We start from the raw sequence: 13,566 nt of genomic DNA, 5'->3' as shown, positions 1-13,566 counted from the left end.
TACTAAAGCTATATAGGTAACTTGAAATCTTTACCCATCAACATACTTGCTGTGTTCCTTTGAGGTGGCTGCATGTTCCTATTTGCGTAGACTAGTTCTTTTATGGATCCTATTAAATATTGACTATTAATATATCTTCAGTTACACATTAGACACTAGTAAAAATTATGAAGTATTAAGTTTATCTTTTAAAATCCTCATCGAAATAAATTTAACAAGAACTAGTATGGCAATATTCTTTTTCTTATAAATCTTTTCCATAGAAATGAAAAAATACGATGAGAGTTTTCAACATTTGACCATATGAATAGTAACTGTAGCCAACTAAAATGAAAGGACGTACATAAGTTCCAAAATGAATTTGTGTATGCTATACATGCTTGCTGCTGAACTTCGTATCAGCATCTCCTGCCAAATTTCACATTTTGCATCAGGATACTACGAGCTTCGATGAACAAGGCAGGTGCTGTGTAAAATTTTGTTAGTCGACTGTACTCTTTACAAGTAGAACCTGGCATACAATGATCTCTTCAAGAATGAATCCGACCCAAACAAAGCCATATAGAAACTGCAAAAAAAACAGCCATCAAATTAAGAAAACCTGCTTTATCCCATCATGAAAATCTTGTTACAAGTACGACATGAAATAAGGGTTAGTTTCTATCACAGTGATAGATCTACTGCGTGATGTGGAAATTTACCAATAATCAGTAAAAAAAAATGTCTATAGTTGCCAGAAAAATATTAAAAGGTTGTTTCTCACAAATGATATATGAAAGGTTTGCTTTCAAAAATTTCGCAAAAGAAAATGTTGCTGCTCTTATCTGGCTAAACGGAAAATTGCAATGCTATATATCAGCAACTCATTCATCGTTTACAACTACAATTCTTATGGCCTTACCTTTCACTTGTATCAAATACAATTTACATCATTCCAGGTGCGTCTAAGGCTACCTCATTTCCAACAATCCAAGTTTCTGCCCTCAAATAAAGTCAGGACTTGATACCTTAATACCTGAAAACAAGGTTGAAAACAATTAGAATACAAGAAGAGTAGTGGAGCATTACAAAAAAATAGTAAGCAATCCCCCAACTTATTTCATACTTGAATGAATCCAAGAAAAGACCCATTGTAAGTCCAGCTTTCCAGTAGTTAAATATGGCAATAAGGTTCCTGCTCCTGTCAAGCAAAGGTACAGAAACTTTGTACATAAGAGCTCCAATACCCTCCACCACAGCGACGGCCACGGCAGCAGACAGAATGTCCCAGTCACCTGTTTGTCCAATCACAGTAGCAAATGCAGTTGCACAATAGAATCCCACCAAGAAAAAGAAAAACTTCCTAGGAAGATCTTTCCGGAAATCCCGAATCCTTGCATTTAACCGGATCTGTAGAGTCTGAATCGCTTTGAGTAATCGAGTTCTTCCATCACCAGTGCCACTGAGAGGATCGAATCCTCTGCCATCTGCACTGCTCCTAATTGACCAACCCCTTCTCCTGCTCCTACAGACAATATTCTTTTCAGGTAAGTTAATGGTAGACGTGATTTTTCAAAGCTGAGCAGCTGCTTTAGCTTAAAAGTTAAACTGACTCTTCCAAGCTTGTAGCTGCCTGTTCACATCATAGTTATACTTATGGACCTTGCACAGTTGAACTGCTTATGATCAGAAAAATATCGGAAATGATACCTACCTGGACCTATGGCCATTTGGTAAACGGAAATACTTGCAACATAATTTTGTAAGATATACCCCGTGCAAACATCCATGGTAAAGAAATTTCATCCTCAACCATGTGTTTTTCTTCATTAATTTTCATAATCATACAATACCACATTCCAGAACTGTAATGAATAAAACTGAAACTCTATGGAGATTCTAAAAAAAAAGTGTTTGGAGGGTGGACAAGCATCACCATGGACATTGACAAGGGACTCGAATACATAATTACACTAGGTACTTGTTTAATCAACATCATATAATATGAAAGGATGAAATTCCTAAACAGTGGTAAAAAATGAAGTTGCTTGGTTGACATTAACACATGAAGTGGCACTACCAATGAACTTTCTATACTTCCCTTAAATCAGCATTGGAACTTCCTAACAAGTACTTCCTCCAATCAAACAAACAATCACTAAAAATCATTACTATTATTCATTATCGTCTATCAAACGGGCCGATTCTGTACATCCCATATACCCATGGGAACTCATAGAGGACAATTCCGTCCCAAAGTATTCAATCACTCTTATACTAACAAAATTTATTATCACAAAATTAGGTTATAAACCAATAATATACATCATCTTCAACATCATAGAAAACTTACTTGCAACTGCAACTGAGCTCTTTTACTTGAATTGAACTAACAATATAGCGCAAATACTTTGTGGGAGTAAACATCATCACATTGTTCGGACATTGATGTAATCTTGTTCCAAAATACAGAATCATGAAAATTTGTGCAGTTCAACATCCACTCTACGAGTCACATTCACAAACATATCAGTTTTCATACATAAAATTTTACATTAAAATTACACTTGCGAGTTATCTGAATTATTGGTCATATATGTTGGAGATTCAAGTTTTTTAAGCTCAATACTTAGATTAATAATAATCGAAGACAAACCTTAAGAATTTTTGGAAAATCAAGTTTCCAATGTCGTCGAAAGATTAAATTTGATCAAAATCTTTTTCTCTCACTTCTAAGTTCTAATTTGGAAGTCAAATTGAAATGATGGAAATTCCAAATTGTGTGTTTTTGTGAACTTTTTCGATGAAATGCGGAAATGGATGAGTTTAAAGAGAGAAAGAGAGGTCTAAACTGTAATTGAGGGTTAGGGTTAGAGATGACGACCTTGATTGTCGCTTAATCGATCTTCTTTTCTTTGTTTCTTTTTCGAGCGTTTTTCTTGCCTAATTCTCGGTAAAGAAAATAAAAATACGAGTTATTTGAGGGATATATCAGCTAGGGATGGCAATGGGGCGGGTCCACCTGGACCCAGACCCAGACCCGTTTATTTTTCACAGACCCAGACCCGCCCCAGATCCGTTGGGTCTAGATTTTCCAGACCCAGATCCGCTGGGTCTAACGGGTCCATGGGTCCTTACTGGATCCTAAATGGGTCCTTCTTAGTTTTAAGTTTTCATCACATTTTTGAATATATGTAATTAAAAATTTTCGCCCTAATATATATATGTTCTTGTATCCATGGTTAAAACATTCTCTAAATAAAGTTTTAAGAATTAACTCATAAAATATTAAAATGTTACAACTTATAAAGTTACATGTCTTAGTGGAGTTACAACACTAACGAGTTCACAAAATCAAAACTCATAAAATATTAAAATGTTACAACTTATAAAGTTACATGTCTTAGTGGAGTTACAATACTAATGAGTTTACAAAATCAAAACTCATAAAATTTTAGAGTTTAGGTAAAAAAAAAAAAAATCTAATATGTAAATGGGTCCGCGGGACGGGTCTGGGTCTAGCATATATGGATCCGGACCAAGACCCGACCCATGCTCTTTGGGACCCAGACCCGACCCGAACCCATTGGGTCTAAAATTTCTGAACCCAGCCCCTTATAAATGGGTCGGGTCCTAGCGGGTCTGGGTCGGGTCCAGGACCCATTGCCATCCCTAATATCAGCGTATTAGAGCAAGAGGTGGGCATGGGCAGGGCAGGGCCTATTCACGGGCTCGGCACGCGGCCTGAGTAAATAGCGGGCCGTGCCCAGACCCATTAGTGGCGGGCCGAGCCGCGCTTGAAATTTTAAATATTTGTCCACGGGTCGCGGGCTGGCTCATGCTTTATGTTGTATTTTTGTATTTTTGACAGTTTTAGTTTAAAAAAACACAGAAAGGAGCGTTCGGCCCACGCGGGGGCGTGCCGTTGCGGGCCGGAAATAAAATTTCTTGACCGTGACAGGCTCGCGGCCCACGTAGCGGACAATGGGCCGGGCCGGCCCATTCCTATCTCTAATTAGAGCATGCGATATATCTCACTAATTATTATTTTTTATATGCTAATCTAAAATTAAGTTTGTTATAATGTATCAAAAATACTATTTTTGGCGGAAACAACAAATTTTCGGCATTTGACTTGCTTAATTACTCTTTGTATAATGCATGATATTTAATTGCTTCTATTACATTCATTTTCATCCAACTTTGTCACCGTCAATTTGTGGATCACTCGCGACGTCCTACCAAATCAAAGGTTGTTGACTTTTTCGTCGGAAATAGTGTTTTTGGTACCTTTTAACAAAACTTAAATTTAGGCTGGTATATCCCCACAAAAAAAAATAGTGAGGTATATCCCCGTAAAATGCTCTATTATCCTGGTGTATCCCTACAAAAAAACTATAAAAATACAAAAAGTTTTTGTGATCAGTATAACCTTTTGAATATAAGTATCAAAAATTTCAATATTGTTGGGGGTTGGGAAGGGGGGTTCGGAGCTTGTTGGGCATCTGGGTGAGTAGCCATGTGTGAGACAGCCAAAGGAAATTCATCTTACCACGAGCTTGCGAAGGGGGGCCTCAAAAAAATAAGGGGAATAATAGCCGAATAATATTAATTTTTTGCAAAATACTTAGGGGGTGTTTGGTTGGGGTATTTTTAATGGAATGGAATGGAATGACATCCATTCCATTGTTTGGTTGGACATATTTAGGGTAGAGTATCATACCCAAGGGTATCTATCTCCATCCCATCCCCCTAGAATCCCAATCTCCCCTCCCCCCTAAGTTTCTTACTCCATTCCACCCAAGTTTCAAACCCTAATTTGTATGGGAGGGAGAGAGAGGTCAACCCTAAGATTTTTCGCCAGAGGAGAGAGAGGGTCTGAAATGGTGTGGAATGAAGGTGGTGGGTTTCGGTTTTGTTAGAGGAGAAAGAAGGACATGCGACGGTTTTGTGCCGGAGAAGAAGAAGGCGCGAGGGGAGGGTCGTGACGAGCGTGGAAGGAGGCTGTGAAGGCAATTGGTTGCTGCCTAGAGCAGGAGGGAGTCGCGAGGGTTATTGGTGGGTGCCGACGAGGATAACCGGTGGTCGGTCATCGGTGCTCTGTGATGAGAGGCGGAAGAAGGCGTGATGGAGGGGGATGTTGTTGGTTTATGTGAGAAAGTAGACGAGTGGGGTTGCGCGTACAGGTGCCGGCGATGGAGTCCGGTGAGGACGGCAGTTCGTCGGAGAAGGGAAGGTGGTGCGGTGGTCTCCTGTGCGCGTTGGTGAAGGAGAGGTTGTAGGATGGGTGGTTATGGTGGGTGGGGAGGGTTTGATTCTTTTTTTTAATAAATTTATGTCTTTTTTTTATATTCATATAGCTGGTACAATTATATTAAAATAAAAACTAGATGTAGAATCCATTCCAAAAGTGAACCAAACAACAGAAATGGACATTAAATCCATTACAGGATTGAACCAAACAGTTTGAAACTGGTATGGAGTTTTGAATCCATACCACCCTAGTATGGACATCCATACCATTCAATTCCAGTTTAGTGAACCAAACAGGCCCTTACTTCTCACAACAAATTGGAATTTCTTGCAAAGATCTAAGTATAATAAAAACCAGTTCAACTTTGTATTTTCCATTGCTTAATCAACAATTAAAAGCAAGTTGTTATTCCCCGCCAACCTCTGCTAGACTCCTTCAACCCTAGTATCCCTGCTTTCTCTCTCCTCCCTGCTTTCTCCCATACCTTCACACACAACTTCAATTCAACCTCTGCTCCATTTAACACCAGGTACTACCGAAAAACTAAAGGGAATTTACTCATTTTATTTATCTACTATAATTTCTTGTTAGTTTTCTTTTTCTTGATTAATACGTTTATTCAATCTTAACTTAATTTTTACAGTGATACAACAATGGTGGATGATGGGTCTGAACCAAATCAATCGAGTTTATCGTGTGCTCGATGCTCTAAACCTGCTCATCTTCAGTATGTCCCTCTTTTCTTTTTTTTTTTTTTTGCTTCCATTAATTAGTTCTAAAAATGGGTATTTCTTTATTTATTTTCTGGTTGATTGTGCCCTTTTCTGTTTTCCGTTGATTTCAGCATGAATTTATAGTCTTTACTCTTTGTACATGATTAATTTGATCCAGGGTTGTTAGAATCTATGTTACTCAGATTGAGGGTCTACTAGGATACGTGTCCAAGTGTACGACTCGGCTATTTTGTAGAAAAAAGTCAAGTTTTTAGTTTAAAATGAAGTATCCAAGTAAAGTGTCATGTCGGACACGACACTACACCCTGTTTTTGAGGTAAATGGAGGTGTCGGAGTAACACCGGTTAGAATTATCAAGGTTATTGGAAAAAAAAAATATTTGATTGTAGAGAAATGAAATCATAAATATTTTTTTCTTTGTTTTGTTTTCTTGTTTTCACTCCATCATGGAATTTGAGACATTTACTGATTTACCCGTCGGATAGTTTACCCACTAGAAATCGATAGTAAAAACATATTTCGAGATGGATGTGTTGGATTCCACTTATTAATAATGGGTAGACAAAGTTATTTCTTTTTATAGTTCTTCTCAATTAAGGGACATCCCAAAAAGGAATACGAGTAAACTAATAAAGACCGGAGGGAGTATAATGGTTGCTAGGTGGAATAAGAGGTTTGCTGCTTGCCCCCTCTCCGATAAAGGAGAGAAAATCTTCTTCTCTGTATTAGGGAATGGGTCTTAAAGGCTTATAAAAGTGACGGTAGTCGTACAATTAAGATGATCCTTAAAATTGTCACGTAACTACTAAATAATTTGCGAAAATGGATATCTTTTAAAGCTTCCACATTATAAATTTTGGATGGCTAAAGCATGTCTCCCAACCTCTTTTTTATATATAAAAAAGAATGAGTAGCTAACCCATTTACAAGGTCTGTGAATGTCAGCTTGGTGATATATTCTACCTTTCTGAGTAATTCAGCAAATGAGTTTTTCAGTATCTGAATTGAATTTAACACCTATGATACAATTTTTGCAGGTGTCCGAAGTGTGTACTGCTGAAGCTCCCACGGGAAGGTGCTTCATTCTGGTAATTATTAGATTTGTACTTATATTGCAGTAAGGTTGAAAGTTAAATTCCATACGAGGCTTTATTTATAACCTTTTGATGGTCTCCTATTACAGAGTCTCTAATTATGTCATTGCACTTGTTAGTTTCATAAGCCTTTTTTTATGGTTTGGACTTTGGAGAAATTGTAGCTGGAACTTGAGAACCGGGAATTAAACTTTTAGCCTCTTAGGTAGTGTTCTTTTCAATCTATCTAGACTAATTGAGAAATATAAGTTAAGATAAGTTCAAATTATTTCAGATAAGTTTAGTAAGTTCCAAAAAGTTCAATTCGCAATAACAATACGTTAAGATAAGTTAAGATACGTCAAATGCAGTTGATAGGACACACCCTTATCAAGGATTTCTTACCAATTTACTACTTTTTGGGGTCTATACTTTTGAGTGTACTTCAATTGTGTAGCTAATATTTACTCATGTTTGTCGACTTAGAGTGTTTAAACCCAGGTCATTAACAAACTTATGTCTATTATAGTTCTCAGGAATGTTTCAAGGAATCTTGGAGTTCTCATAAATCGGTGCACATGAAGGCAAATGCGTCTTCCTTGGGAACTGGTGCTGCTGGAGACAAAAATAGTGAAGGTTGGCTTTATTGCTTAAAAAAAGGACAGGCTCGGACTTCAAAGCTTCCAAATTTCGATTGGACAGGGTATTATGCCAATACTTGCTTGTTTTTGGCTACACTTTTATTTACAATTGCAGCCTTTCCCTATTGTACATTGAGCAAGTCTTAGACTGCCTCACTCTATCTTATTGTGATCCATCAAAAGTCCGCCTTTTAAAAAAGTAAGAAGTAATACTGAATTATATAAATATCAACTCCACCTCTTATAAGACTTTTCTCTGTACTTCACATGTCTTTATACTATAGCCTCATATAAAAATTCTATGGTGAGAGTAATTGCTATCATGACTGCTACATAATGGGATTGATAATTCTATTCTTGCAGTGTGAGTTCATGGTTTTTTTTTTTTTGTTTTTGTTTTGTTGACCCCTTCAAAAATTCTATTGTTTGCTTAAAAAGGAATTTTTTTGTTTTGGGTGTCTGTGTGGTTGCTGCTTGCTCGTATATACCTAACATTGCATGTTTCTTTTGCTACTTAGATTGTATTTAGTAACGTTATAGGTTTTAATTAGATAAAGTATTATCGCTTTACTATTGCTTCTTATTGAGGAGTGTGGGGCTGGGGTCTGGACTCATGTTTGGAGACACACCTTTTGAATTGGCTCCATTCTTTTGCTGGTATTTCATTCTTCTCTATAATGTAACCTTTTCCTGGTGTAGATCATTAAGACCATACCCCATATCAAGTAAGCGTACTGTACCAGCACATATTGAGCTACCGGATTGGGCCATGGATGTAAGTTTTTATTTCTTTTATTGACAATTGTAATTTTACTGCATATTTTCCAGATTTTTGAATGCATTCAATCGCATTCTATTAATCCTAGAAGCTACCTGTTACACATTGTGCTTATAAATGAACTGATGTTGCCTTTGGTCCTTGAAGTCTGCAAATAATGAAGCTCTAATGAGATGCTTCTAATAATTGTAGGGTATCCCGAAAATCGAGCCGGAGAGCTCCCTGCAGCATGTTGTCGAGGTAGGCTTAAATATTATACTTCCTATACTTGTATATAGTGGCTTTTTAGTCCACTCAGATTTTTATTTTTCTCTTTATCTGTTTTCTAATAAATTTTCAATTCTGAAGATCAAAACTCCAGAGCAGATAGAGAGGATGAGAGAGACTTGCAAGGTAAGGTCAATTTGTTTGTTGAAGTTATAATAGTCAATAGTTAAAGTGGTTTCCTTGTGTATGATGCCCCTTGCCTTTTATATATAGTTTTGCGGTGGTATGTGAACATCTTTGTTCGACCCCCACACAAGAAAGAAACCTTACTTTCTTCATGGTAAAGGATGAACTGAAGGAAGCCCCTCTCCTTTTTTTTAGATGAATTAATTGAGTCCATCTTAGGTTACGTGTAGCTATGAACTCTGAAATTGCTTTCTTCAGATTGCTAGGGAGGTTTTGGATGCAGCTGCACGTATTATTCGGCCAGGCATTACGACAGATGAAATTGACCGAGTTGTCCATGAGGCTACTATAGCGGCAGGTTTGTGTTGATGTAGGACAAGAATTAAGCTACTACATGTGTAGAATTATCTTGTTGCATATGGATATTTTAAAAAGACATGTTGCCTAGTTCTGGGATACTTTCACTTTGGTGACTAGGAAAGTCAGGAGAACCCTTTTATAGATTACTTATCTTCACTTCTAGGTTTTCTCATCCTCTCAGATCTCTAGATATGCATTATATTCTTACATTAGATGAGATTCACCATTTGCGAACAGAAAAAGTACAGTCAAGAGTTCCACTGTCTTGGCCCCAGTCAATTGTCAAATATAACCGACAATTCTGTACTTAATAGTATTTTCACACTCTTTAGGAGCAAGAGCTGTCACTCCCTTCTGACCGAGATTAAGAGAACCGACTTTCTCTTCCAATGCTCCACCTATACTGTTTTCTTTTTTGGGGTAGCATGTGTAAATTATTCAGGAGCAGTCACTGGAACAAGTAAAACTGGCAACTTAGTGAAGCTTCAGTGTGCTGTGAAATCCTTCAGAATTCTAATGGGTGGATGTGCATGAAGGGATAAATGCTCTAAAACCCCATCACCCAATTTCACAATGTCATTGTTGTGGACTACATAATTTGAGGCACGATGTAGCTTTGAGTATCACTTCTTGTATGAGAACCATATATTTGATCATATATATGTTTTTTCCAAATGATTTTGTATTCTAACTATATAGTATAAGACACAAGGTTATATGACTAGCCTTTTTTTCTTTTTTGATGAATGCAGGCGCTTATCCTTCTCCATTGAATTATCATTTCTTTCCGAAATCCTGCTGCACGTAGGTATTTTTACATGTTAACTTTCTCAATAATTACCTGGGGTTGTGAAATCTGTAACTAGTATAGAATCGACTTGCTTGTTGTAGGTCCGTCAACGAAGTCATCTGCCATGGGATACCTGATGCCAGGTATGTCCTTAATGCTTTAGATTTGGAACACCATAGTTATGTTATCTCTCTTTTAGGGGTTTCCCTTTTTCTTTTTGTTTTTGGGGGGGGGGGGTATAACTCAATCCTAAATTGTACTTTTCTTTTTGCTGCTGGTGTAGAGGTATAAGTTGTCAACTTAGTGGATTCACATACTCTTTACTCCCCTCACCCCCCCAAAGAAAAAACGTAAGAGAAGGAAATAGGAAGAAGAAAAGAAAATTCACATCATGTAGCTGTCAGTCTTTTGGGATACCTATCAGGCTATCACACATCTTGATCTACTCGTGGGTGATCACGTTTGATGGATAACTGAAAAGCATATTCAGCACTTGCATTTGATAAATATTTGATGACTTTTAATTTTGTTCTGCAAATGGTTATAGAAGTTATTTTTATTTAAATGCTTTACTAATGGATATCTTACTTATTGTTTCAGAGTGTTAGAAGATGGTGATATTGTAAATGTTGATGTCACTGTTTACTACAAAGGGGTTCATGGTGAGAATTATGTTCCTCAAGAACTGTTAAATGGTGATTTAACAAGTGCCCATAGGGTTAGTATGCTGACTGCTGCTTGAATTATCTGCAGGTGATCTGAATGAGACCTATTTTGTTGGAAATGTTGATGAAGAATCACAAAAGCTGGTCAAGTGTACATATGAATGCCTGGAGAAAGCAATATCCATTGGTTGGTGCTTAATGACTCATAGATTACATCCTTTTTTTAATACTGTGTGAAGCCCATTCATGCATGACAACGATTAAGTGTGACTCTGAAATAAAGTCTTTGACCATTTACTACTCAAAAGAGTACTTTATTGATTATTATCTATTTAGCGTATTTATATACTTTTGAATATTGCATTTTCATATAACATTCAGAGCTCGCTTTAATTTGCCTTTATGGTCTCACCTTCTAAGTGGCAGTTTCGGTATAGGAGGCATTCAGTTTTAATATGGTTATGACCGATGAAGTGCATTTTATGCGAAATCAGGAGTTTTATGTCCTGTCAATTTGCTCTGGTTTGTATAACTATTTTCGTTGGATATAAGGAACTAAGACATATAGTATATGGACATGGATAAAGTATCATTCTATAGATAGCAGATAACGGGAAGAAATTAATGTAATAAAGTAACAAAGTTTCTCTGGATACTAGTATTATAAAGCCCCTTCAAAAGTTTAAACCCAACATATTTAGCATGCAGTAATATTTTAAGTCAACAGATTGATTACCAGAATGCAGTGGCAGTCTCAACTATGCCATCTTTGCTGTAAATTGGTGCCTTCTACACAAATATCCTATCCTTTCCATTTTAAATCCGGGAAAAAAAGGCATTTAAAGGCTGCTGTTGCATTCTCAGCTTTCACCTTGTTCATTTGGCCTTCTTTTGCTGGTCAGAGGGGGAAAAACAGGGAGAAAGAAAAGGGAAGGTGGCCTTTTTTCCATCCATTTTTTGTATCTGTGGATTGTTGCATCCAAGAAAACCTGTATCATTGCATTTACATCTTGATTGGTCAACATGCTTCCTGGAGTTTTTGGTCATATTCTCTGTTTTTATTACAGTCAAGCCGGGCATGAGATTTCGAGAAGTCGGGGAGGTCATTAGTCGACATGCTACAAGGTCATCCATGAGTGTGGTATGTGGTATGATCTGTATTAGGAGTTCTCAAAGTGTGATAGCTGCTTCAAGGATCTGAGCATCTGACCAACTAGCTCATGTGTTTCTTTTCTCATGAAAAATACAGGTTAAGTCATATTGTGGTCATGGAATTGGAGAGCTTTTCCACTGTGCCCCAAATATTCCGCATTATGAAAGTATCCTTGAATAATCACGTTTTCTATCATGTACATCCTCTGGCCCAATATTTTATTTCACTTAGTTTGGTGTACATATCAGAAAACTAGTAAGGGCTGGGCCATTTGCATGTTAAATGTAATTTAAGAAACTAAAAGTGGACTGAGAAAGTAGTAAGAAAAATTGTAGAAATTGTGAAAGAGAGGGTGAATGGCTGATGTGACAGAGAGAGAATGTATCAAGAATAAATGGGACCCACTCACATGGTAGATCTGTATCTCGCCATTTTAGGCAAGTTGAAAACAAAAAATTGGACGAAAATGGTTAAGTGAAAAATAAATTTGGGACTGATGGGGTAATTAACTATAATGCTTTTCCACTAAAAGAAACTATAGTTACGTGCCACATTGAGCATTGCGTTCCGCAGGGTTTCTACAGAACAATCTTAATATTTGCTGCATTTACACATTCTCTTCCTTAACAAAAGCAGGAAATAAAACAGTTGGTGTGATGAAGGCTGGACAGACCTTCACAATTGAACCAATGATTAATGCAGGTACTTTCATGGTCTATATGTGTATTACAGCCATAAGATCTTCCCTCTTTGTATGTGTGATTATGTTTGCTTTCATGGTGTACTGTGTTTTTAGGGGTGTGGCGAGACAGAATGTGGCCTGATGGATGGACTGCTGTTACTGCAGATGGAAAGCGCAGTGCTCAGTTTGAGCACACATTGCTGGTACTCATCTTTCTCTTTGTTATGACCGCATCATCTCTCTCTTTTCTATCTTTATAAAAAGTAATTTGTGCCCTTTAAGAGCTTAGATATTTGCTCAATTATTTCTTTGTAAGATTACTGGTTTCTCTAGATTCATTTAGTAGAGATACTCTCCTGCTATTGGCATCTTACACAATAATAGAATCATCTTCTTATTTGTTTTTTAATCCAAAATCTGGGAAGTTGTCAGTCTTGCTTAAATCAATAAATCTCATCTTTTGCCATTTCTGAAGTCTGTTTTCAGTTTAGTTTTTGGGGCTGCCAGGTTGAGGGGTTGTCATCCGTGCAAGTCATAGTTGGTTCAGCATCCCTCTTATTACCCTCACCCCCTCTTGGTCTAACCCCAGCTTAACTAGTGCTTTCCCTCATGTAAAGAGAAACTAAGAAATTAGAACTCAATGTCTTTCTTTTGGCTTTATATGGTTTAGCGTATGAAATCCATGATAATATATCCTTGAATTTGTTATTCTGCAGGTGACTGAAACAGGGGTTGAAAACCTTACAGCGCGATTGCCTACCTCCCCTAATGTATTCCCTTGGCTCAATGTTTGAGAAATTACCTCAGTTTCTGAGGAAGTGGAGAGCTATTTTTCGTGTATTCTAACAATTCTCAAATTGTTTTTTTTTTCTTATTTGAATTTTGTATACATGAATTTCTCTCATTGATGAGTGGTAGGTTTAATTCATTTTGGTGATCTTTTGGTTCGTTTCTGATTTGTCATTTACGATGAGCATAAATGTAAACTTTCTCATTTTCACTACCATTGAGGAAAATTTGCTGGAAATCTGGTTATTTCTGGTCTGTTCTTTCATTGTTCAAAG

The 13,566-nt window shown here is 37.1% G+C and overlaps 2 protein-coding genes across 4 annotated transcripts; one reads left to right on the top strand and one right to left on the bottom strand.

Annotated features, from left to right (window-relative positions):
- Positions 1-225: 225 nt before the first annotated feature.
- LOC104905375 (ycf20-like protein) lies at positions 226-2,934 on the bottom strand. 2 transcript variants are annotated; one of them, XM_010693901.3, is made up of 5 exons: positions 2,636-2,934; positions 2,333-2,484; positions 1,106-1,504; positions 902-1,015; positions 226-568 (listed from the first exon to the last, which is right to left on the bottom strand). In XM_010693901.3, exons 2-4 carry the CDS (start codon positions 2,455-2,457, stop codon positions 1,009-1,011), a joined length of 531 nt encoding a protein of 176 aa, XP_010692203.2. In that variant the 5' UTR covers positions 2,458-2,484; positions 2,636-2,934; the 3' UTR covers positions 226-568; positions 902-1,008. The 2 variants fall into 2 exon arrangements, with proteins under 2 accessions (XP_010692203.2, XP_010692204.2); XM_010693902.4 differs by having other exon boundaries at positions 2,864-2,928.
- Positions 2,935-5,596: 2,662 nt separating this feature from the next.
- Positions 5,597-13,537, top strand: LOC104905376 (methionine aminopeptidase 1A). Of its 2 annotated transcripts, XM_010693903.4 has the most exons (17): positions 5,598-5,762; positions 5,877-5,960; positions 7,005-7,055; positions 7,570-7,743; positions 8,381-8,456; positions 8,652-8,699; positions 8,808-8,852; positions 9,111-9,210; positions 9,965-10,016; positions 10,104-10,145; positions 10,603-10,664; positions 10,756-10,854; positions 11,735-11,808; positions 11,917-11,986; positions 12,457-12,522; positions 12,617-12,705; positions 13,219-13,537. In XM_010693903.4, the coding sequence occupies exons 2-17, from the start codon at positions 5,887-5,889 to the stop codon at positions 13,294-13,296; spliced, it is 1,200 nt and encodes a 399-aa protein (XP_010692205.2). In that variant the 5' UTR covers positions 5,598-5,762; positions 5,877-5,886; the 3' UTR covers positions 13,297-13,537. The 2 variants fall into 2 exon arrangements, with proteins under 2 accessions (XP_048496643.1, XP_010692205.2); XM_048640686.2 differs by lacking the exons at positions 12,617-12,705; positions 13,219-13,537 and having other exon boundaries at positions 5,597-5,762; positions 11,917-12,016; positions 12,457-12,492.
- Positions 13,538-13,566: the final 29 nt, after the last annotated feature.

Source organism: Beta vulgaris, chromosome 1 (assembly GCF_026745355.1).
Source record: "Beta vulgaris subsp. vulgaris cultivar EL10 chromosome 1, EL10.2, whole genome shotgun sequence".
NCBI lineage: Eukaryota > Viridiplantae > Streptophyta > Magnoliopsida > Caryophyllales > Amaranthaceae > Beta > Beta vulgaris.
This window is presented reverse-complemented; position numbering and strand designations above follow the sequence as displayed.

What these genes read in the sequence shown, in the direction of transcription:
- LOC104905376 (XM_010693903.4), top strand. Translation starts at nt 5,887, where the DNA reads ATGGTGGATGATGGGTCTGAACCAAATCAATCGAGTTTATCGTGTGCT. An exon ending in TTACTACAAAGGGGTTCATG is followed by an intron (nt 10,665 to 10,755) that starts GTGAGAATTATG and finishes AATTATCTGCAG; the next exon opens with GTGATCTGAATGAGACCTAT. An exon ending in AGTTTGAGCACACATTGCTG is followed by an intron (nt 12,706 to 13,218) that starts GTACTCATCTTT and finishes GTTATTCTGCAG; the next exon opens with GTGACTGAAACAGGGGTTGA.
- LOC104905375 (XM_010693901.3), bottom strand. Translation starts at nt 2,457, where the DNA reads ATGATTCTGTATTTTGGAACAAGATTACATCAATGTCCGAACAATGTG. An exon ending in GAGCTCAGTTGCAGTTGCAA is followed by an intron (nt 1,505 to 2,332) that starts GTAAGTTTTCTA and finishes TATTGTCTGTAG; the next exon opens with GAGCAGGAGAAGGGGTTGGT.